Genomic DNA, 24,471 nt, shown 5'->3' with positions numbered 1-24,471 from the left:
TGTTCAGCAGTGGACTATGCTGCCTTGGAGTGTGGTGGAGTCTCCTTTGGTAGCCCCAAATTCGCTTTGGCTGCCCCATGGGGAGAGAATCTTTGGGGAAGATTGCTCCCTGGGCTGTCAGGAGAGCCTTGAAGTGGGGATATGTCCTGCAAAACCCATCCCAAAGTTCCTCCAAAGCCCATCTGCTGCTCAGGCAGAGGTGAAAAAGAAAAAAAGAATCGTTAAAAATGATGTTCAATGGCTGTCCTCACACATCGGTCTATGAAAGAGGAGCAGAGGGGAGGTTGCAATCCACCGGAGGAAAGGCTATTATGCAAATAGAAGAAAATGGCGCTGGTGATGCAGAAAAAGACCAAAGAGGGTGACACCCCCAGGCCAGCCCATCGCGCTCTGATCCTCCCATCCAGTTGACCCGATTCAAAGGCCGAAATGTTCCTATTTAAATACTCCGAATCCTATCTCGAATCAAGGAAAAATTGTAGGTTTGACCCTTCTATTTTTTTTAACCCAGATTATACTCCATTAACACGGATTAAATAACAATCCGCTTTACGATTTGGATTTTAGTGGGAACGATTACGGCTTACTCTGGAACTGTTCTAGAGTTAAATCAGTTTCTAATAGGAACGCTATACCTTGGATTCGATTTGTAACACGGAGTATAAGCCAGTGAGAACACCCCCTTAGGCACTCAGTGTTCTCATCTTTGTAGGAAGCATTTGCACTTCATTTTTTTTCTCAGTGTCAGAATCTGAAGAGTTGAATGCAGAGATGAACAGGAGGAATGCATTACAGTAAAACCTCAAATTGTTGTGTAATTGGATATTAATGCATATATTGTTTCAGATAAGAGAAAGTGATTTTATCACAGGAACACTTAACATGGTGCTACGCTATACAGTTCCTTAACCCCACTATGAATCATTGTAGGGGTAAGGAATATGTGTCCATCTAGATGCTGTAAGACTGTAGATCTCACATCCCACACCTAAACTTTGGTGGCCCAGTCTAATTTTCTCCGGTCTTGAAATAATGGCTACAGCTGGTGGGGAAAAATACGTTGAATGGTGTCAAAAGCAAAGCTTGGAAAAAATCCCCTAGGCCAGCACAGACTCTATAACCTAAAAGATTAATGTTTCCATTCATAACTCAGAACACAGCACATATTTTCCTATACATTAAGGAGAATTCAAGCTATAGACAATATATTCAGTGACACCTGTATTTTATTTATCTTAATTGATGTTTCTATTTCTTCGTTTCAGTATGTTGTTTTGCAAGTTTTACTCATGTGGCACTTTGCTGTTTGCAGGTTCTTATGAATTTCTTTAATCTTCATCATAAAGATAATAATAATAATACATTTTATTTATAGACAGCTATTCTGCAATGATCATAGCAGTGTACAGTACAAAAATGCAATACAATACAATACAATCTCTCTCCCTCAAGATGGTGGCTGAAGGGAGGGCTTTTCTTCTTCCAGGCAGGCCTAGTGGAGCTAGCCTGCCTCTCTCTCCTTCAAGATGGTGACTGAAGGGAGGGCATAACAATGTTAAAATTTCCTTGGAGGGAGATGGCCCATTTTTAAATGCCTGCTTACTCTTGGCAGCGGCTGTATTCTCCCACGTCTGAGTTGTTCTGCCTCTCTATGTACAGCCTTCCTATTGTGGCATAGATATTATGCATTTTATAGTGTGTCAATCTGTTTTTTCCTTGCATAGCTTTTCAAAGGCAGCATATGCCTTCTCAGTTGACTGGTGGTAGTGATGTATTTCACTAAGATCATTCGATCTATGCGCACGGCTCAAAGTCACTGGTGGATGTTTGTCATGCTTCCTGCTTTGCTAACAAGAGCAATTAGTCCAATAGAAGTGACGAACAGTTTTGCTTGTGGTTTGAAATCCAAAGCGCTATGCTGGCCCCAATAAAGTACATTCTGTGACGAAGAACGCAAAGAGGATAAAGGTGTATGGGAAACCTATGCCAATTATTTATTTATTTAGGTATTTATATCCCGCCCTTCAACCCTAATGGCTCTCAGGGCGGCTTACAATTAATATTTTTAATCAGACAGTTCCCTGCCCTCAGGCTTACAAACTAAAAGACACAAAACAAAAGGAGAAGGGAATGATGGAGGGAAAGGAGATGAGGTCCAGTGGTTCTTCTCTCCCTCTAAGGCCTGGACCAAGGCAGATGGATTGGAGGGAGGGCTCTTCCTTCTTCCAGGCTAGTCCTGATGGAGCTGGACCTGCCTGGTGAACTCCCTCTCAGCCTATTCTCTCCCTCACCAGCCAAAAGAGGACAGTTATGGAGGGAGGGGCCTCTTTCTTCAGGCTAGCCCCTGATGACACTGAGCCAGATTATATGTGCATGATGGGAAGTTCCCCCTGAGCCTGAATAATTTTGTTGCTTAGGAATGGTGATAGCATTACTCTCAATGTCAAGGAAGCAATAGAATCCCTCACCATTATTATATTGTTTAATGTTTATATAGTCAATTGTAATGACTGGGCCCTACAGTCATTTGGGGACTTCTCCTAAACCACAAAGGGTTAATCTGGGGGGAGGTACATGCTAATGAGAGCTGACATCACATGCTAATGAGCTGTGACATCATAGCTGATGTAAGGTCTAACTGACCAATCAGAGAGTAGGACCACGAGATTCAAGAACCTTCCATGGAAAACCTTTAAAAGGTCCTTGGGGGCCATGTGGTCTTTTGTCCCTCCCTCCCTCCTCTTGGGGGAAACCAGGTGTTTTCTTTGTTCTCTGGGCAGCTGGGGACCCGGCTGTGAGGAATGCAGGTGGAGTTGGCAAGAAGCCAGCTCCCTGCATCCAGAAACTCAACACGAACTGCAAATCCCATCGCTGTGCGAGTAGCTAGGAACTGTGTTAGCTAGTGTGTCGAGGTTTTGTTATGTTTATCTAATAGCTTGCCTGAAATGAATACTCTGTAACTATGCTTTCTGTACCTGCGAGGCAAGGAGGCCTTGCATGAATGATATCCTCTATTCTGTTCTACTTCTTTAAAATAAATATCTTTCTTTAAAAGTATCTACTGTCTCTTTCTGTTCCTGTACACGTGTCTTAGCTCGGGTACTGATTGCTTAAGGAAGGAAACTCGAGATCCCTAGCAAGTCTCAGTGTGTGCTTAGGGAATGTAGTGCATTAAAATTCGCTGAGTGGTGGCAGCAAGATACAGGATCTCAAGAGGGGTCTCATTCAGCTCTGTAGGAATGGAGACCTAGGAGATCCTAGAAGGGAAGTTAAAGGGACTCCCTGGGAGTAAGAGCCACACACAGGGCTCATTGTCCCCAGGGACCATCACATGCAGGGATCATCACATCAATATTAACTAACCAAACTCAATTTGCAGTAAGTTTTAAAAAATGGAAAAGGAGTTTCAGTTAAAGTGGGGCCCTTCAGTAGTGGCTTCTGTGGGCAAAGAGCCATAAGAGGGTAGCAGTGTTTGGCTCTGAGCCGATAGCACATCATAACACTGCCCAAGATATTTTTCTGCCTCAGGCAGAACAAATACTAAAATTCCCTTCCATCCAAGCCAAGATACACAGTGGCTGAGATCCCATATCAAGCAGGTGGAGTGTAACATTTTGCCTGCACAGCTGGTCTTGGCTAGGGGAAGGGAGAAATGAATGCTCACAGATGGATTGCACTCTCCTTTCCTTTTCCCTGGAAGACCAGAACAGCCACATTGTCATTGCCTGAGTTAACTCCCCCTTCCCTTCTATCTCCACTGGTAAGCACTAGCAGTGACTCACAAGGCCTGACAGCTGCTAGAAACAAGGGCCCAATTCCCACTTACCTCTTGATTCGATTCCTGAACCGATTCCTGGAACCGGTTCAGCAAACACAGTGGTTCCAATTGGTGCAGGAAGCGACCAGCCAGGGAAACCGGTTCCAAGTGGGAACCAAGGCAGATTCGAATCCAACCCAATTCGAATCCACCTGGTTCCCACTTGGCTTGAATCTATTTATTTCTATATAAATTGATTCAGCCCCCTAAACACCCCATCTTACCAGCATCTTTTTGACGTGGGTTAAATGAGTAAAAACCATGCCCCTCCTTTCCAAATCGTTTCAGCGATTCGATTTAAGTGGGAACCATGGTGGTTTAAACTGAATCATTTGGAATCACAATCCGGTTTAAACCATAGTGGGAACGAGGCCAAGGAGGTTTTAGAAAAGGCACAAGGGGATAGAGAATACTTCTGTGCTCCATACAAAAAAAAGAGATACATACACATTACTAACAGAATCCTACCCAGGATCCCAAAATAGACAAGTTATTCTGTCACTTCAGCAGAAAGTTTGACAAATACTTCCTTCTTTTCCCTTAGAATAAGCAGAACAAAACAATGACGCCTTCACAACTAAATAGCTAATAAATTGCTTTCTGATTAGCTTCCACCACAGGGTTGGTTCACAGAAGCATTAACAAGCTGTCCTCACCTCTGGACAGTGAGCTGGGGTAATACATAAAGGGAGAGTCAGTATAGCGTAGTGGTTTCAGCACTGGACAAGAACTCTGGAGACCAAGGCTTGAATCCCTATTTGGCTACAGAAAGCCACTGGGCGACTTTGGTCATACTCTCTCAGCCTCAGTGGAAGGCAAAAGCAAACAAATTCTGCCAAAAAACAACCATGACAGGTTCACCTTAGAGTCAGAAATGACTTGAAGTCACACAACAACAATATGTAAAGGGCCTCACAGACTGACCCAAATAAATAGGGCAAAGTTGCAGTTCCACCCCAATACCTCAAATTACAACTTTTTATTGTAACCCCCCAAATTACCCATAAAGTAATTTTGGTAAGCAAAAGAGAAGAGGGAAACTGCAGTATGGGGGGGGGCTGATCACAGCCTGAACTTCCAAAGGAAGAGAACTGGCTTCAGGGACTTGATCGTGTTATAGAAGATTTCTGTGCCATAAGGGATGCAGTGGCAATGAAAAAAGAAACATTTATTTCATAGGAGAAAAACATTTTGGGGGAAAAATCATACATCGCTGCATACACAGTCTCATGGATGTGTTAGAGCCCTCTTAAGGTAATGACATGGAAAGGAGCAAAGCAGTGGGCTAGTCCTTGAGGAAACAAGGTCTTTACCTGTGATGTTATTGATCACTCTGCAATCTCCTGTTGCACAGCATTTGCCAAAGCTGCAGTACCAGTTGGAAACCATCTCTGTCACAATGGGCAAACTCCACCCTAGAAGAGAAGCGAGCCAAGAAAGTAGTGAACAATTCCTAGGGCCATGGCACCAGAAATTCATGCCCCCTGCTTTTCTCATTCATCCTTAAAACAGACTCACAGCATTAGGTACTAATATTTCCAGTTCACTCGAGAAAGAACTGAGCCACCAACCACTGAAGCAGCTCTAACTACCTCTGCTTCCCTTCCGTTTGTGCTACCAGAGATGACCAGAGGATTTGGAGGTGGAAAGGTCTGTCTTCTCATCTCCTCCTAGAAATAAAAACTTGTTGTACAAGCATGAACACAGGGATGGCCTATCTGTCTGTGGGGTCCTATGCATCTTGGGTGCCATGCTCACCTCAAGCAGAAATCTTGTAGTAAAGCCCTTGGGTAATGTAAGACAGGTAAGGCTGTGAGTGGGTCTCCCCTCTGACAGCTGTCAAGATCAACTAGCTGGTGCTGGCCTCACTGCCCCATTCACTAGCTCATTACAAGCAATTCCAAGCACCTAGGGGAGCCACTGGATTACTAGGACAAGGGAATCTATCCAGATGAGGCACCTCAGTCCCACCACCACCAGCAGCACAAAGGTGTGCCACAGGAAAAAGGTCAAATTTGTTTGTCTCCCTCCACACCACCAGTAATTACAAACAGTCTTCCTTATGCCTATTTGTCTTTCTAACCAAGGTAAGTTTGTGCTGCTATGCTCTGTGTGTGGCTGAGGGGTTCTTTGCCCCCATGCAAACCTAACTTAGGCCCAAACACACTGCAGAAATAATCCAGTTTGAGACCACTTTAACTGCTCTGCCTCAGTGCTAGGGAATCCTGGAAATTGTAGCTTATTGGGGCACCAGAGCTCTCTGGCAGAGAAGGCTCAGTGTCTCCCAAAATTCCCTAGCATTGAGCCAGGGTGGTTAAAGTGGTCTCAAACTGGATTGTTTCTGCAGTGTATTTGGGAAATTAGAATAATTTCTTAGAACATCTACACCTTAGCTTCAAATGTGGTGGTAGGACCAAACTCTCAACCTTTGTGAGACTTGATCAAAACCTTTTCTGTGGTCTTCCATTTCACAATGCCTGGCCATCATGGGACCTGTCCTCTCAGCATGGTCTCCATGCTGTCAAAAGCTTCTTCTCCACCACCAATGGCAAACAAAATGGAAAGTCCTAAGATGCCACAGAAGTAAAACGAAAACACATCAAGCATTCAGAGTCAAATTAACTCTTGCTCTTCACTTTCCATTGATTTAATGACGAAGGGATAATAAGCTAGGTTTATATACAAATTTATATACTGGAGTACCCCTTTCTGTACAGAAGATATTGTGAAGGCTGGGATTTTGCTTGACAAGTGAATAAATACACAATGCCCCAAGGCCACAGAACGAAGTTCAGACATATAACCAATGCAGGAAAGACCAGAAACTGTAAAAGTTCCTTCTTTTTGACCACAGGCAGTGTTGACTGAGGGATTCTTGGGGCTGTCTTCCAAAAAAGTAACTTTTTCAGATTCTGGCAGAAACACAAGGTTGGACTGGATGGCCCTTGAGGTCTCTTCCAATTCTATGATCCTATGATCCTCTGTGTGTTTACATTGAAACAGGTCTCACTATGTTTATTGAGGCTTGCTGTCAGGGCACTATTTAATAAGAGAGAATAAACCGTCTAATTAAAAGATTGTATGTACAGTGCTCTGTAAATTTACAGCGCTATATAAATAAAGCATAATAATAATAATAATAATAATAATAATAATAATAATAATAATGGGATCTTAATGGGACTCCAAACCAAGACTATGAAAGATTACTCTGAAACAGATTACAGCTATGGCCCTTGTTGCTCAATTACATTAAACAAACAGTCTGCGTACGTAGACGGTTGACCTGCACCACTAGGCTCTGAATATTCACCCATTAATGTCAACATGTACACATTGTACAGAGATTGCTGCCTGGTACATTTTACACAATTATTCACAGGTAATGGAATATACATGCATTCATGCATTGATTGCTGGATTGGTGTTCGTACATGACGCCGGGCATGTGTTCGCACCCTACGTACACTCCCTCAAATGTTTCTGAGAATTTCTGGAAGAGGAGGGAAAAGCCCTGTCTGCCTCTTACCTTGATGTTCCAGGATGACCTTGTTGCCTTCTTCTTCTTCCTCCTCCTCCTCCTTTTCCTCCTCCTGCTGTGTTGCTGCCACCACCTCCTGCTCCTTCTTCTCTTCCTCGCAGCCCTCCTGCCACATCCGGCAGGCAAGGAAGTGCCAGTACCTCCTAGAGAGGGCCCTGACCGTGCCCAGGTGGCTCTGCAGTTTCTCATAGTGCTTATTGCCCAGGAGGGCTGTGTCTGGGTCTTCTTCTCTGCGCTCCCAAGGTCTCTCTTGCCTGATGTGTCCCTGGGTACTTGCCAATGAAAAACAGAGCCACGCAGACAGCAGCAAAACTCTCCACACCATGGCCAACTGAGGCTGACACTCTGGGGGTGGGATGGATGAAGAAGGAACACAAAGAAAGCAAAGGAACCTGCTAGCTCCTTGTGACAGTTTTGGTGCCAAACCCAGCTCTGCAGTCACTTAAATTCCTCAGCTGCTTGACAGGGAATGATGACCTCACTTCCTATCAGTCTCCTATTGGCATTGCCTTGGCTGCTGCCTCTTTCCTCATCTCCCTCCTGCACACAGCTCACACCGGAGGCATGCTTCTCTCTCGTTCTGCCCACATCTTGTGAAATTCAGCCGGAGAGGGTTGAGCACACAGTGTTAAAATCCTCTTTGCATCAGAGTAACCATGGAGACAGCTTCTTTCCCTTCTCTTCAGGAACCAAATGTGGAGCTCTTGTTCGGCAGCATGTACACACCTCTCTTGCTTACCATCTCTGGCCAAACAGATTTTGGCAGCCCTGCAATACCCTGCAGGAAAAAAAAAACACAACAAATTGACAATGTTGATCCCAGTGAAATCTCTGAAAAGTTTTTTTAAACAAGATTGTTATTTGTGGTCTCATTGGAAATAATGGCCTGTTACAGACTGCCAAAATAAAGCTGCTTCGGGTCTCTTTGGAGGTATGCTCTTTAGATGATGCATGTGTCCTAAGAGTCCGGAAACTGCACCAAAGCTGCATTCCGGTGCTTAGGCATGGAGTGTGGCTTTGGCACGACCTCCGTATATAAGAAGGTATAATAGTGGTATATGTCCATCTGTTGTGTGTGTGTGTGGGGGGGGTCAATAGTGTATGTTGGTTTTTGTTTAGTAGCTTAGTTAAGTTTGCTTTGTTATTGTGATTCACACATATTTGTTTTAAGTTTGTATAAAATTTGTTTGTGGTTGTGTTTAGGTTTAATAAAAAAGATTTTAAAAAATACCCTGCATGAAAAAAGTAAACCAAAACAACAAGGAAGCACATGAAAGCATCTGTCACAGAGACTATTAAACTTAAGCTGCCAGAAGACATTTTCCTATTTTGGCTGCAGCATGCAGTTACCAGTGAGCCAGAGCAATGCAGTGGCTGGACTAGGACACTAGAAGACAAGGATTCAAATTCTGGGCAAATCACACTCTCTCAGCCTCAGAAGGACACAATGGCAAACCGCCTCTGAACAAATCTTACCAAAAAACCCCTATGAGAGGCTCACCTTAGGGCCACCATAAGTTGGAAACAACTTGAAGGGACACAACAACTACATACATTAACCCTTCTAGAAGGATGGCTGACTCTGCTGAGTTGGGGTTGGGGAACCAAACTGCTGTCATCTTAGGGAATAAATGTACATATGAAACCCTACGGAAGAAATCCACCTGGAGGACTCAGCAAACACCAAGAGTCAAGAAAAAGCAAGGTGCCATTACTCTAGCTCAGAAGAGCTGGAGGTTGTTACGGTCAGCTAAGAAGGCAAAGTGTTAAGTCTAGGGTTGCCATACTGCCGGACCTCCAAACCGGGGAAAATGTAGGACAAAATTTTCCCTCGTGATCGCAGCAGGGAGCGGAGGCCAAGCAGCGAGGGGAAGCCTCCACTTAAGGAGGCTTTCCCTCCCTGCCTGGGCCCCAGGCCTTGCCGCGCTCGGAGGCCAGGATCGGGGCCTCTCCTCCTTCTTGGCTCCCGCAGGGACCAGGAAGGAGGCGAGGAGACCGCCGGCGATGGCCGGGGCTTTGCCTCCTTCTTGGCTCCCCGCAGGGACCAGGAAGGAGGCGAGGAGACCGCCAGCCATCGCCGGGGCCTGGCTTCCTTCTTGGCCCCCACAGGGACCAGGAAGGAGGCGAGGAGGCTGCAGGGAGGTGGGGAGGTTGGCGCGGCTGCGCCCAAGAGGCGCCGCCTCCCTGCAGCCTCTTCCTCCCCAGGCCTCGCTGCTCTCCTCTTCCTCCGTGCAGCCATGCACGGTGGAGGAGGAGAAGGGCAGCGAGGCCCCGAGGGTTGCCTAGCAACCACACTGCAACCGGGCTTTTCCCGGTTTTTGACGGCACCCGTGCCGAGACCACTAGTTAAGTCCAATCACAACTTGGATGTAACTGATTACAGAGAATTAGTTATCTGTAATTAATTCCTCTCCCCAATAACAATGGTGTAACTGCATGTCACAAACAAGTTTATTGAATAGCCTGAGGGCCGTTTCAAAATACTCAAAACATAGGCGCATTACAGACCACCACTTTGGGGGGGTATGTACCCGCCCCTTTCCACGCCAGATCGGGGCCTCAGTGGCCAGAACGTCAGCTGCTGAGGCCCCAATCTGCTGCTTTTCGGGCCGCGGGGAAGCAGCAAAAGGCTGCTTCACCACAGCCTGGAAAGGGGTGTCTTTGGGGCTTCAAGCCCCAAGGACACCCCGCGGTAGCGGGGAGGAGGAGAAAGGGGCCGCTTGGCCCCTTTCTCCCTTGCGTCGCTGGACGCAGCTGTCTGAAGGCTGCACCCAGCGACGCAAACCAGGAAGGAGCTCCGAAAGGCACCCTGGCGCCTGGCCCTAGGCACCCTGGCGCGACCCCAATATGTCACAACCGTGCCGCCTCATTTGGAGGTGGCGCGGTTGTGACATATTGATGGCAGCGGCCGTGTGGAACGGCCGCCGCCATTTTATACGGACTGGGTCCATACTAGGGTTAGGGGGGTGCTGTAACCCACCATAGTAATACAAGCAATGCCACACACACACATATATAAAATGTTAATATAGTGCACTAACTGCAGTAAGCACAATACAATATATATACGTATGAATAGCCTAAACATGCACAGCTTATATACAGACTATACAAATCTAATAATATACAATATGTACTGAAAAATATACAAATAAACAGGTAAGAATAAAAGTCTTTACACAATCAAACAGAAATGTGTAAAATAGTTACCATGGGAAGTAAAATATAATTAAAATGGGAGGTAGAAATAACATTAATAATAATAATCATAATAATAAAATTTTATTTCTATACCGCTATTCCAGTGATTAAACATCCGTCATCATATGTCAAATCTCTTCATCGCCCTTACAGTTAACACCAATCATCCCCACATATCTAGATCTTGACAGTGATGCTTTATGCAGAAACTGAGCTGTGGCAATAGATATTTTTGAATCTTGTCTACTCATAAAGTATGATATTCTGATGTGAGTATCCCAGAATATTGTTTGTTTAATATAGGGATCAAGGTATTGGTCCCTTTCCTGTTGGTACAGATTACATCTAAACAAAATGTATGCTAGATCCTCAATTTCGTGGTCACCACAAATGCAAGTTTGTTCATTATAAGGGATACCCTGGAATCTCCCATATCTTACCATGGTATCAAGTTGGTCAAACCTAGCTCGGGTGAATGCCTTTCTGAGGTGTTTTGTGATCTGTATTTTTAGATAAGTTGGCATTTGAAAGGACCGTTTGTATCGGCTCAATCATTTTAAATTGCCTACCCTGCTAAGGGTGGCTAAATCTTCTTGGCCGATCTATATTTGGGATAACCTGGGATCTGATGAACTGGGCTGTAATTCAAAAAAGTTTGTGCCACCAAATAAATAAATAGACAAACAACACTGTTAACATTCATACTGAGAAGACGGGCATTTCGTGTGTTGTATAAAATCCTGATTTAATTCATTACTTGCATAGTTAACTTTTAAGAATACTATGAGATTTATAAAGAGTGGTATCATTGGTTGTCACTGCTGCTTCCTTCTCCAGTTGCACATTTTATTAATAGCTTCCTCAAAGGAATCTTTTACATTATCTTCCACAAGACGATAATTTCCAAATGTAATTTAGGACAAAACATATCCTCTGCTTGAGGGCAGAAGAGTGAGGTTTGTAATGCAAGGAGCCTGAAACGTAGGATCCAGTAATGTAGACTTGAGTCAGTTGACTCAGGCCCAAGTTATTCTGTGATGCAACTTGGCAATAAATGATGCACTATAGTGCCACTCTTGGTTAGGCCCCACCTGGAATACTGTGCCCAGTTCTGGGCACAATTCAAAAAAGGTGTTGACAAATTGGAGTGTGTCCAAATGAGGGCTACCAGAATGGTGAAAGGCCTGGCAAACATGCCCTATGAGAAATTAGGGAGCTGAGGATGTTTAGCCTGGAGAAGAGACGGTTAAGAGGTGATATGATAGCCCTGTTTAAGTATTTGAAAGGATGCCATATTGAGGAGGGAGCAAGCTTGTTTTCTGCTGCTCCAGAGACTATAATGTGAAACAATGGGTGCAAGCTACAGGAAAAGAGATTCCACCTCAACATTAGGAGGAAATTCTTGGCAGTAAGAGCTGTTTGACAGTGGAACACACTCCCTGAATGGAGAGTGATGGAGTCTCCTCCTTGGATGTCCTTAAATAGAGGCTGGATCTCCCTCTGTCAGGGGTGCTTTGATTGTGACTTCCTGCATGGCAGAATGGGTTTGGACTGGATAGCCTTTGGGATCCCTTCCAAGTTACTCTATGATTCTATGACTTGACCTGTGACTTGAATATTTTTAGCAATTAACTTGTTGGCCTAACTTCTTTCAGCCTTGAGGTGAAGGTTTAGGTCTACTCAAGGCTCCTTCTAAAGCTATCGAAAAGCTCCAGGACAGGAGGATCCTTCTGCCTCAAGGGCCCCCACAACCCCATCTCCTTGTTTTCCTGTCAAGTTTGGCTCCCAGAATTGAGGCTTGAATTGAAAGTATCTTGCAAGGGTTTGAGACCCCACTTGAGGCTTGTCAGTGGCTGATAGCCTCTAACAACATAATCAATTTTGTTGTGCTTTTGTGAGACATTTAGCCTTCTCTGTCAGAGAGCATTGGGGCCACGACAAACTACAATGCCCAGGATTCCACAGCACTGAGCCATGGCAATTAAAGCGGTGTCAAACTGGATTATTTCTGCAGTGTGGACGCAGCCAATAGATCTTTCATCTCTGGTGCAGAAATAACCCATATGAGAGTGCTTTAACTGCCATGGTTCAATGCTGTGGAATTCTGGGCACTGTGGCGTTTGTGAGACATTGAGCCTTCTCTGTTAGAGGGAGCTCTGGTGCCACAATAAACTACAATTCCCATGATTCCCTAGCACTTGACCCAGGGCAGTTGGTCTCAGTGTGTGTGAGAGACAAACTTGAGCTCCCATTTGCGCATGCGCGGGAAGCCTGGGAGCCGAGAGAACATAAGGCAGCTCCTGATTGGAGGGTGTGCAGCTGTCAATCTATAGCAGTGACGTCAACAGAAGCCAAGCCCCGCCTACCGCCCATTCTGAGAGACCTTTTAGGAAGAGGGCATTTCCCCGGGATCCCTAAAGAAGCATTTATTTCCTTTCCACTGTTGTTCAAGTCGCGCCACCTTCTACGTATAAATGAGAGGCCGCCCTATTACGAACTGTCCTAGTCAGACTTTCCAAGGCCAGGGGTGTTTCCCGACAGGAGTACACTTCCGCCCTCAACAAACATGGCAGGCCGGCAAGTCGGTCACGTGAGACTCACGAACCGTTCACACCTTCCTGATGAATCTTCACGCAGCCCCGCCATTCTGCGCATGCGTAGAGTCCCCAGACGCGGCGCAAACAAGAAAAAAAACTGACAGTTTTGCACATGCGCAGTAGAACAACAACAACAACAAACCATTAAATGCTACAATATTACATTGTATAATAGGATTTATATCTACTTACCCTAGCAGTTTAGTTAAGACTGCAAAGATTTAATAGAGAGTTAACTTATGGGCACCTTGGAGACTACGGCTGCATCCACATTGCAGGTTTACTCTATGTTGACACCGCTTTAATTGCTATGGCTCAGTACTGTGGAATCCTGGGAACTGTAGTTTATGATGGCACCAGAGCTCCCTGACAGAAAAACTCACAAAAACTAAAACTCCCAAAATTCCTAGCACTGGGCATGGCAGGTAAAGTGTGTCAAACTGGATTAGTCCAGCAGTGTGGACAGCCCCTAAGTTAAGAAACTGAATGTCAAAACACAGGGCTCAGGAAGACCTTTCTCTTCTGTTCTGCGTGATCTTTCCATGTCTGCCTGTATTTATTGTTTGTTTTAATTTTATTTAGACTATTTCTACCACCCCGCCCTTCACCAAAAGCTTTCATAGCGGCTTAGAATTGTCAATTAGACATTTCCCTTGCCCTGACAATCAAAGAAGCATTTATTATTATTCTTTATTATTAATATTATTTATAATTGATTATTTTTTTTGTTTGTTATTATTTGATTAATTATCCTTGTTATTAATAATTAATATTGTGTTGTTATTATTGAGTCAGTGTCTTTGTTGTTTATTATGATTCTCACTCAGCAGCGAACATAACGCGCAGCAGAGTGCGCATGCCGCTGCCGGGCATTAGCTAGGCTTGTCAGTCCCGTCGGTCCCACAGGCCTTTCCCTTGCGGCGCATGCGCAGTTAGTCCTCCCCCTCCCATCGCTGGGTGGGCGTGGTCCTGGCTTCCTTCGAATCCTGCCTCTTTGTGGGCGCAGTGCAGCCATGGCGAAAGCACACCGTCTCCTCTTCTCGTTCCGCCGGGTGGACGTCGACGAGTACGACGAAACAAGTTCGTGGACGAGGAGGAGGAGGGGGCGGGGAAGGGCAGGCAGGCCAGACGAGGGGCGAGGTGGACTCCTGCATCAGCAATATCCTTCCTCTGGCGGGGATTGGGGTTGGATTTGGAGCCCTAGGGATGCAGCCACACTTGGGTACCGCCTTTAAACTCTTTGTCTAGCTCCTTGCTATGGATTCTGGGAGTTGGAGTTTGTTGTGGACCAGAGCGGAGCTTGCCTCCGCTCGGGCCCACAACAAACTCCAAACTCCCAGAATTCCATAGCAAGGAGTAGACAAAGAGGATTCCATATGGTTCCCTAGAGATATGGTTTTTCTATAGGGAGTACAAAATGCTCTCATTTAAATTAGTACTCCTATGTCCCGTACTTAAGCAGGGCTGGGTGGACCCTGGTCAATGGGGATGCTTTGAGAGGGAGTTCCTGCATGGCAAAAAAAGGGTTGGGCTGGATGGACCCATTTTGGGTCCTTTCCAACTCTAGGATCAACACTCAGAACACTATGCTGTGGCCAGCCCTCGGAAACCTTCTAACGCAGCCCCCCAAGTTATCACACACTGTTCCCCAAAGGCACCAGGCCCCCTCTGATCTTGGAAGCAAGCAGGGTCAGTCCTTGGTACACCCTGGACCAGGAATAATAAACATCCTAGAGAACTGGTCTGTTAATTAGAGTGGGATCCATCAAATGCTGCTTGATGTTGTGTGTGCCTTCATATCATTCCTAATCATGGCGACCCAGCCAAACTTCATAGGGTTTTTCTTGGCAAGTTTTTCTTCAGAGGGGGTTTGCCATTGCTCTTGTCTTGGTAGTCTTGACACCAGCCACATCTTAATGTGGTTAGGAAACTGGTGGCCCATCTGTGAGGACTCTGCTTGTAAGGCTTACAGAAACACTGTTTCTTGAGATTCTCTGAATTTCAGAAGAACCATATACGCATTGCTTAATCACTGTTACCATCATTCATTCGCTGCAGGTTAGGATGAAGCCTGATCCTAGAAAGGGTCGACTAGAAGACAACTTCAGAAGGTTTACTGTCACGTAACAGCTTTCCTTATATACTTATGGGAAACATCCATCAAACTCAGTGGAACAAAAGTAAGTCTGCATATTCTCATGTTTGCATGGATCTTTTGGGGTATATAGTTTTTTGACTTGTCGGTGCCTTCAAGCCATTTCCGACTTATGGCAACCCTCTCAGGGTGTTTTTTGGGCAAGTTTCTTCAGAGAGGGTTTGTCATTGCTTGTTCGCTGAGGCTGAGAGTGTGTGACTTGCCCAAGATCACCCAGTGAGATTATATGCCTAGGCAGGGATTTGGGAGCCATCGTCAGTGCGCAAATGATAACAACCCACACTGGCTGTCTAGATAGTATATAAAGTAATTACATAGTGTATACTATGTAGTATATAATTATCCTGTTTTTAATTAAAGTTATAAGTGATATTCCATGTAAACACTGATGGAAAACTGAGGACAGAGAAAAAGTGTAACAGTGGGCTGATATTATTAAGTAGTTCAAGCATGTTCTCTACAGCTGTAATCTCATAAGACCTCTGCATATACTTCAGCCTGATGAAGGACGGTTAAGAGTCTGTTTTAAAAACCCATGCAGTTTTGATATGAGAGATAAAAAGGCAGCTACTCTTTCTAACCATTCTAGAACAGATGAGTAGGCTTGCAGATCACTTAATTTTTTGAACGCGGTTTCTGTGTGTACCAAATAGTCCAGGATGGTGGGTATCTGGGCTGAGCCCAATGCACATCCACTCCGGCTCTCCCATCTCTTTGTTTCAGCAGGCTGATATGTTAAAATGGTTCTGTTGTGAGTCATGGGACATTAGGCTTTACTGATCTAACTACAGATTGGCCAGAGAACGAACGAATCCGTTCAGACGGTCTTGGATTAAACGGATTATCTGAATCCATTTCAAACTGGCTTCCGGGCGGGTCACGGGGTTGAGACGGCGATGGTCCGCCTTGGTCGATGATCTCGTCTGAGCGCTGACCGGGGAAGCGTGTGCCCTGTTGGTGCTCTTGGACACTCCAGCGGCTTCGATACCATAGACCAGGTATCCTTCTGGGGCGCCTGGCAGAGGTGGGAATCGGGGCACTGCGCTCCAGTGGTTCGCGGTCCTACCTCTCTGGGAGAGATCCAGAATGGGGCAGCGGGGAGACGTGTGCCCAGCGAGCGGGCCCTTAAAACTGGGGGTCCCCAAGGAGCCATTTCTGTCTCCCTGCTATTTAATCTTACATGAACCGCTGGGAGAGATCATCCGGAGACATGGGGCGCGGGGTTAATCATAACGCGAAGTGATGACACCCAGATGTTTTCTCTAATGCTCCGACTGATGCAGTGACCGGGATGGCGTCTCTCCTCTCGTGGCCTGTCTGGAAGTCAGTAATGGGCTGGATGAGGAAAAACCGACCCAAACTGAATCCAGAGAAAACGGAGGTACTAGTGATAGTTCCCCCGGTCCGGGAATGGCGGTGGTTCCACCTGTCCTGAACGGGGTCACGCTCCAGTGAAGGACTCCGTGCGCATTTGGGGGTGGCTTCTTGGATTCGTCGCTTCATCTGACTGCTCAGGTGAAGGACGGTCAAGAGCACTTGTTAATCAAGCTCCGCTGATTCGCCAGCTGCCCCAACCTGACCGGAGGACATAGAAACTGTGGTTACCGCTCTGTAACTTCGAGACTGGACTTCGGCAATGTACTCACATGGGGCAACCCTTATACCAACTCGGAAGCTCCAAATGGTACAGAATAGGGCAGCCCGGCTGGTCACTGGCGATCCAGGACCAGCCACATAACCCTGTACTTAAAGACCTTCACTGGCTGCCCATCGCTTCCGATCCATATAAGGCGTTGGTTATTACCATACAAAGCCCTAATGGCTTGGGCCCAGGATACCTAAAGGACCCGCCTCTCCCCATACAATCCGCCTCGCACCCTCAGAAATCTGGGCAGCAACGCTGAAGGTGCCTGGGGCTAGGTTAGCTTCTACTTCTAGAAGGGCCGTTTCTACAGCTGCCCCAGCCCTTTGGAACACGCTGCCCACCGAGCTCGCTCACTACACCTGGCCCAATTTAGGAAGGTCTCAAGACCTTCCTATTTAAGCAGAGGCATTCCCCGATTAAGATCCTGTGGGCCTCCCTCCTCTTCCGTGCCATGAGGACGGGCTATGGGGCTTTTATTGTTGCTTTAGTTTGTATATTGATGTTTATGTGCTTTTAACTTTGATTTTGTGTGCACTTTGCACTGTTGTAAGCCGCCCTGATCTTCTTGGAAGGGCGATGAAATAAAGATTTTATTATTTATTATCATCTTCCTTCTTCTTGCCTTGTTCTATAAAGTCACTAATACATATGCCTCCTTATTATTCCCCCCAGGTTATCACCCAATATTCGTCACAATTCCGGAAAGTTCCCATAATGTTAAAATGGTGGATCTTTGCAAATGAACAACATATATTGAAATAAAAAATAATTGTAACTTATTTCAACTCTCTAAATTACCATTAAAAGAACCAAAGAACCTTTCAGTCCTCTGAATACTTTTAAGATACTTATTTGACATGAAGGGGGTCCTGGAAGCTTTGTACCAGATACAAACGTCTGGGCTGCAACCGCACTGCAGAAATAAATCCAGTTTTGACGCCCTTTAACTGCCTGGCTCAGTGCTAGGGAATTCTGGGAATTCTATGTTCGGAGACATTTAACCTTCTCTCTCAGCAAACTCTGGTGTGACAAGAAACTACATTCCCAAGATTTCATAGCACTGGGCCATGGCAGTTAAAACGGTATGAAACTGGATTTGTCTGGAGTGAAGATGCAGCCTGAGTTGGGTCCAAGACACACTGCAGAAATAATCCAGTTTGTGACCACTTTAACTCTTCTGGCTTAGTGTAGGGAACCCTGGGAATGGTAGTTTTGGAGACATTGAGCCTTCTCGATCAGAAAGAGCTGCCTGGTGCCACAACAACTACAATCCCAGGATCCCTAGCACTAAGCCAGAAGAGTTAAAGTGGTCACAAACTGGATTATTTATGCAGTGTGTTTTGGTCCTTAGTTATTAAAAATAGTTGTCCATAGAGAATCTTTGGGAATACTTGCCCATAGGGAATCATTGGGATACTTGCAACTATTCTCCAATAATTCCCTATGGGCAAGCATTCTCCAGTGATTCCCTATGGGCAAGCATTCTCCAGTGATTCCCTATGGGCAAGTATTCTCCTATGTTTCCCTATGGGCAAGTATTCTCCAATGATTCCCTATGGGCAAGCATTCTCCAGTGAGTCCCTATGGGCAAGAATTCCCCTATGTTTCCCTATGGGCAAGTATTCTCCAATAATTCCCTATGGGCAACTATTCCCCAATGATTCCCTACAGGCAAGTATTCACCTATGATTCTCTGTGGCCAAGTACTGTCATTTGTTGTAGTACATCCCACTTCAGTCTACTTCCTCAGATGCATTTAGTATGCAATTATCTTGAACCCCCCAAATGGTCTTGTTGCAGCCACCAGTCTGCAAAAGACCCAAAGCGGTGGCAAAGGAGTGTCTCCCTCTTCTTAATGTATCCTAGGGTTGGCTGTTGCTGGCCATATAGCAAACCACAATGACATCAATAAAAACACACAAAACAGTGATAACATTTCTTGGGCCAGCCAAAATTCACAAGCTAAGCTTTGTAGTTTGTGTGCCTTCGAGTTGTTTCTGTCTTCTAGCGACCCTATCTGTCATAGAGTGTTCTTGGCAAATTTCCTCAGAGAGGTGTTTGCCATTGCTATCCTCTGAGGCTGAGAGAGTGTGACTGGCCCAAGGTCACCCAGTGGGTTTCAATGAAATCCTCCACCTCCTTTTCCAGAACCTGTCCTGCATTTTGTGACCTTTTGTGCAGGAGGGATTCCAAGATGTCCGCCATTTGGAGTAGGGCTAAAAAGCACGTATCTTATATTTTATGAGTACTTTTTTAGGGTTTGTTTTGGTCAGGCCCTCCTTTTTGTTTGCATATGTTCTACATTTTCCTTGAATGTCCTCCATTTCAAACTTGGCTAAGAAGCAGAGATTTATATATGGTGTTTCTGACTTTTCTTTGGTCATGTCCTCCATTTGTACTTGATTGTCCTTCATGTTAAGCTTGGTTAAGAAACATGGATTTACATTTCTATTTTTTTTAGCTTTTCTTTCATTATGTCCTCCATTTCAGCTGCCACAGGACTGTTGGTTTTAAGCTGCCAATCATACCCCAACATCTTCCTTCTCTAGTCTAGGTGTTACCATTTACAATCAAGTTGCAAAGTACAGTAGGTTATCAGGTGTCCCTGTGTACATTTCCCCCCCCTCAATTAGCAAATCAGTAATTGACTAATACAGAGAGAAGCTGATTTGGAAGCCTTGCAATCTTATTCTCTTACACATGAGGCAGGCCTGTATGAAGCCCACCTGAAGCCTTGCAAAAAGAGAGCCTCTCTTGGGAGAGTTTCAGGCTACCATGAGATGTAAAGTCCCATAGGAACTCACTCATAGCCCTGGAACTATTGCGATGACAGGCTAGCATCCATGGTGAGAGGAGGAATTTTCCTTCTTTTGCATTTTATTCTTTTAATGAGTGATGATATAAATAAATAATATAACAGAATTCAAAGATATAGCCACATTAGTCTGCAGAATTAATGTGCAGAAAGATCTTGTAGCACCTTTGAGAATAACTGAAAAGAAGTAGTTGGCAGCATGAGTTTTCATACTCAAATCTACTTCCTCAGGTGCATTTGGTGGCAAATGCATCTGAGGAAGTAAACTTAAGTCTACAAAAGCTCATGCTGCCAACTAATTTCTTTCAGTCTCAAAAATGCTACAAGATCTCTCTACATACCAATATAATAATTCTGCCAAGCCAAGTGTGTTACTCAGAAAAATGAATGCCCTGCTTGTTTATAATCTGAGAGCTGCATGTCAGTCCTGTAACCCAAAATACAGCACTTTTGGCATCCCATTTACTGATTAATACAGGATAAGCTTTCCAACCCTTAAAATAAGAGGCATTCCTTACAGGGAGGTTAAGGTCCTCCTAAGCAAAGCAGTGGGGTATAGAGGGGCTTAGAGATGTCTCATCCACAAGGTCTTCAGGAGTCAAGACTGACTTGAGGGCAGCACACAACAACAACAGGAGTCATTGTTCTACTGACATGAGAGACACCCACTGCCACTGATGTGGTGGAGGCATCTGTAGTCTAGTGACACCTGGCTGTAGCTGATGCATCAAGCTGGCTCTCATCTTTTTTCATACGACTCCCCTAATTTCATCAGATGCATTAACTATTGTGCTTGGTTACAGGTATATACATAAGGAGAGAAGAGGCTTGCAGACAGAAGAAATTGGAGAACGTTGAAGCAGAAGGTACAGCTGTTTATAAGCAAATAGAAGTTTACTAACCACAGCCTTTGCAGGGAAAGTATTGTCTAAAATGGTTTAGAGATAAATGAAGCTGAATCCCGATAAGATGCAAACTCTATGAAGTGGTGGTTCTTCGGTCCAAGAACTGGTTAACTATAATGTGATAATGCCTCTGGTTGCATTCCCCTAAGAGAGGAGTGTGTGAGTTGTCCTGTAGTAGACCTGTCCCTGACCCTGGAGGTAGATTGCCTGGCTCAGGGTGCCCCGGGCCAGCTTTAGTTATCAGCTAACTATTGCCTTTCCTAGACAGGGATAACTTACTCAGTAAACATATCCAGATATACAATTCAAAGATATAGCCATATTAATCTGTAGAATGAGTGTGTACAGAGATCTTGTAGCACCTTTGAGAGTAACTGAAACAGAGAAATTGGCAGCATGAGCTTTCATGGACTTAGTTCTACTTCCTCAAATGCATCTGAGAAAGTAGACTTAAATCTATGAAAGCTCATGCTGCCAACCTATTTATTTCAGATAGGGCTGTACAGACTGGCCATTAAGGCTAGCCTGGAGGCGGAGTCAGGGCGTAGTGTCCACATGACATATGCTCTGACTCTGCCCTCAGGACAGCATGATGGTGCTCACCACACCACACAGCAGGTGGCATCATGGCACTCCTCTGACACTGCATCTACATTCCCTTCTGAAGTCCCGGTGAAATTAATCAACCTGGAACATCATGCTACTGAAAGCAATTGTAAATGAATGGGTTTTCCTAGCCATCACTGAGTATGGACCGGAGTCGGGAGATAAACACAAACTGTGCATTGGAGAACTAAATAAGAGTGGCATGGCACATTACAGTGCATAGACTATTAACAGCTGTGAAAAGTTAATTATATTTAGAATGTGTCTGAATAACTGGGGGAATCCATACCAGAGAACTGTGGCATTTCAAGGGGTAAATCACACCCATTAGTTGTGAGACTTGGGATTGCTCTGACCAAAAATCCACAACAAACTAATGTAAAACAAGAAGTTTATTGTAAAAGATAATGTAGAAGCACCCAGGACCATGTCTTTGCAGAATCTGAAGCACACAAAAAGGGAGCCTTAATTTAAACCGACCACTAACTCCCACCTTTTTTCCCTTTCCCTCTCAGATGGTTTTTCCAGTTCACCCCCCCCCCCCAGTGGAGGTTGAAACCCTACATCAAAGCAACCCAATGCGGTCTCCGGACATCCTCTGTCTTGGGAAAGCTATTGATGCCTTAATTGATGACTTGTATCTGTGGAACCTCTCTCAGTCGTAAATCTTTCTCAGGGTGTGAAGGATTCTTTGTCCTGTTAGCCTATGTTCTGCTTACGTGACACATTCAATTACAAATCAGGGCAGGGAACCGTCCAATTAAAAAGATTGTATGTACAGTACAGCACTGTGTAAATTTACAGCACGTTATAAATAAAGGTTAATAATAATAATAATAATAATAATAATAATAATAATAATAATGGCCGCAGATGGGCATTTCCCATAATGCTTTTCCAATTGAGTCCTACAGATACATACCTTTATTTAATACATACATATATTGCTAACACCCTAAGATTTATATTTATATATGAGAATATATATATATATGTGTGTGTGTGTGTTCACTACTAAATATGATCAGCAGCTTTAAACAGTCTGCCACTCCTAAGACACCGCCTTCAAACATTCCAACACATCATACAACAAGGTGAAGGTTGTATGTACGTATCATCAATGTGCTTGTAACTAATTACTAACTTAGATGACTTAATCTAAACTCTTTACCTCATCATGACAGAACCCCAAATGAATAAATGAATGAAGGGGTTCTGACAAGTAACTCAGATTGCTGTGATTCCTTTCAAAACCTGCCTGAAATAATTTCTGTCATGGATGTGCCATTTCTGGTGTTTGCTGACAACAGAAATGAGGTTATGTCCTCCCATTTAACTCCCTGCAACTCCTCCCTCTGCCTTTATAAAACATTTCCATTCTGGTGGAGTTGTTGGGTAAAGAACTAGCTTGGAACATGCTTTACAGACTCTTCACATCAGTTTCTGAAAATACAAAAACAAACCAATAGTTTGGCGTAGAGTATGGAATACTTGTTTAAAAATGTATTTGTAATATTTCCCCTCCCTTTTTTGTTGTGGTAGCACAGCATCATGGTGTATTACCCCAAATAATAAATAAATAAATAATAAAACTTTTATTTTTATCCCGTTTTTCTGTTATGAGACAATCAAAGCGGCTCACAACACATTAAAATATCCACATTCAATATTATGTCTCAAATTCCCCCCTTAAAACAGGATTAAACATGATACAATTAAAATTGAAAATTATATAATGAGAGCAGAGTGGTGAACTAATACATGATGTGAGGGGCGATCATTCTGTGGCCAGGCACTTTTATTCAGGAAATGCACCGTGTAAGTCTACAAACTGTGTTTTATAGTTTCCTTGGGATGACTTCCTGATGACAAGCAATAAGACAAAGCTTTCTGCAGCAGCCAGATAGGTGAGATTAGATCTCTAAATCCAATAGAAGCCTCCCTGAGGCAGAGGAGAGCTGATGGAGTCATCAGATGTCACCTTCCATATCTCCCTGGTTCTGGCTGGCAAAATTGGCCCAAATGATTTTGGTCTTATGCCACCCCCTTTACATCAACATCTCTAACATCTCATCTGCTTCCCAGTCTCTCCAAGCTTTGTGAAGATCAAGACACTTTGAACTTTATGGCACAGGGCTCCAGGCAGGGATGAGAATGGGACAAAATGAGCCTGGAAGGGAATGGAATGAGTGGGGGACACATTTTACTGCACACAAAGAATCCCTCACTCGTTCCATTCCCTTCCGTTCCCAATCCGTCCCCAGTTTTGAGAACAGTTCTCAAAAATTGTCCCCTCCAGAACAGATGGGGAACGGAACGAGTGAGGGACTTTGCATTCCTGGCCCCTTCCATTCCATTCTCGTCCATACCTGAAGTCCGGGGTGCAATAAAGGTCTTTGTTATTGTTAATTTCCCTCAAGTCAACTTCAATCTCTTGCGACCTTGTGAATGAGGCATCTCCAAAACACACTGCCCTCAACAGCCCTCAGTTCCTGCAGACATAAGGCAATGTCATCTTTGATGGAGTCTGTCCATCTGGTGTGTGATCTCCCTTTCTTCCTACTGCTTTCTGTTTTTCTGGGCATTGCCATCTTCTCTAATGAGTCATGCCTTCTCATGATGTGGCCAAAGTACAACAGCCTAAATTTAGTCATCCTGGCTTTGATTTGTTCTTGTACCCATTTGTAGGAAGGCACTACTTCCTTCACAAGACACAAACTATTTACCTCCCTCCTCATATGTTTTGCTGAACTTTCACTCCTCACTACAGTGTTGAGCCTATAGCCATGCCACAGAGTTTATGGAAAAGAGCATTTCAGTGCCATTTGATACATAAGCCATTGGTAAGAGGCTTTGAAAGATAACAGAACACACAATGATGTTTTCTAATTTTGAGGAGCACCCTTTTCCTTATAATTATGAATGGAAAGCAGTTGCTGCCCTATGGATGGCGCTGGGGAGGGTGGCAAGTATATACGGTAGATTTGTGGCTAAAGAAAGGGGGTAGGCAATTAGGAAAAGAGCGCTATCAGTCCCAATAAAATAAGAACATTAAACTGCAAGCTACTAGAAAAGGTGTGAGTTATTGATAGAGGTGCATAGTGAAAGCAAGGGAAATATTTGGAAAAGGTAGTCTGGAGGGGAAGATTGCAATGAAACATTATGAAATAGAATGAAGCATTTGGAATA

General features: G+C 44.5%; 1 protein-coding gene and 1 long non-coding RNA gene across 7 annotated transcripts in view; one reads left to right on the top strand and one right to left on the bottom strand.

Moving 5' to 3' along the window:
- TOR3A (torsin family 3 member A) overlaps window positions 1–10,722 on the bottom strand; it is a 35,063-nt gene extending 24,341 nt beyond the window's left edge. For 2 of the 4 annotated variants that reach the window (XM_042463931.1, XM_042463934.1), the window contains exons 1-3: window positions 8,860–9,205; window positions 7,347–8,126; window positions 5,131–5,232 (exon numbers count right to left, since the gene is read on the bottom strand). In XM_042463931.1, coding sequence (XP_042319865.1) covers window positions 5,131–5,232; window positions 7,347–7,683 — 439 coding nt within the window. In that variant the 5' untranslated portion in view covers window positions 7,684–8,126; window positions 8,860–9,205. Of the gene's footprint in view, window positions 1–5,130; window positions 5,233–7,346; window positions 8,137–8,859; window positions 9,206–10,652 lie in introns of those variants that run through there. The other 2 variants (XM_042463933.1, XM_042463932.1) reach the window with 2 other exon arrangements.
- A 9,845-nt stretch (window positions 10,723–20,567) lies between these two features.
- The window catches only part of LOC121928761, a 14,394-nt gene continuing 10,490 nt past the window's right edge, over window positions 20,568–24,471 (top strand). For 2 of the 3 annotated variants that reach the window (XR_006103570.1, XR_006103571.1), the window contains exon 1: window positions 20,568–20,637. This is a non-coding gene — a long non-coding RNA (uncharacterized LOC121928761). The remainder of the gene's footprint in view (window positions 20,638–24,471) is intronic. The other variant, XR_006103572.1, reaches the window with a different exon arrangement.

Source organism: Sceloporus undulatus, chromosome 4 (assembly GCF_019175285.1).
Source record: "Sceloporus undulatus isolate JIND9_A2432 ecotype Alabama chromosome 4, SceUnd_v1.1, whole genome shotgun sequence".
NCBI lineage: Eukaryota > Metazoa > Chordata > Lepidosauria > Squamata > Phrynosomatidae > Sceloporus > Sceloporus undulatus.
Note: the sequence above shows the minus strand (reverse complement) of the source record. Positions and strands in the feature narration are given on the sequence as shown.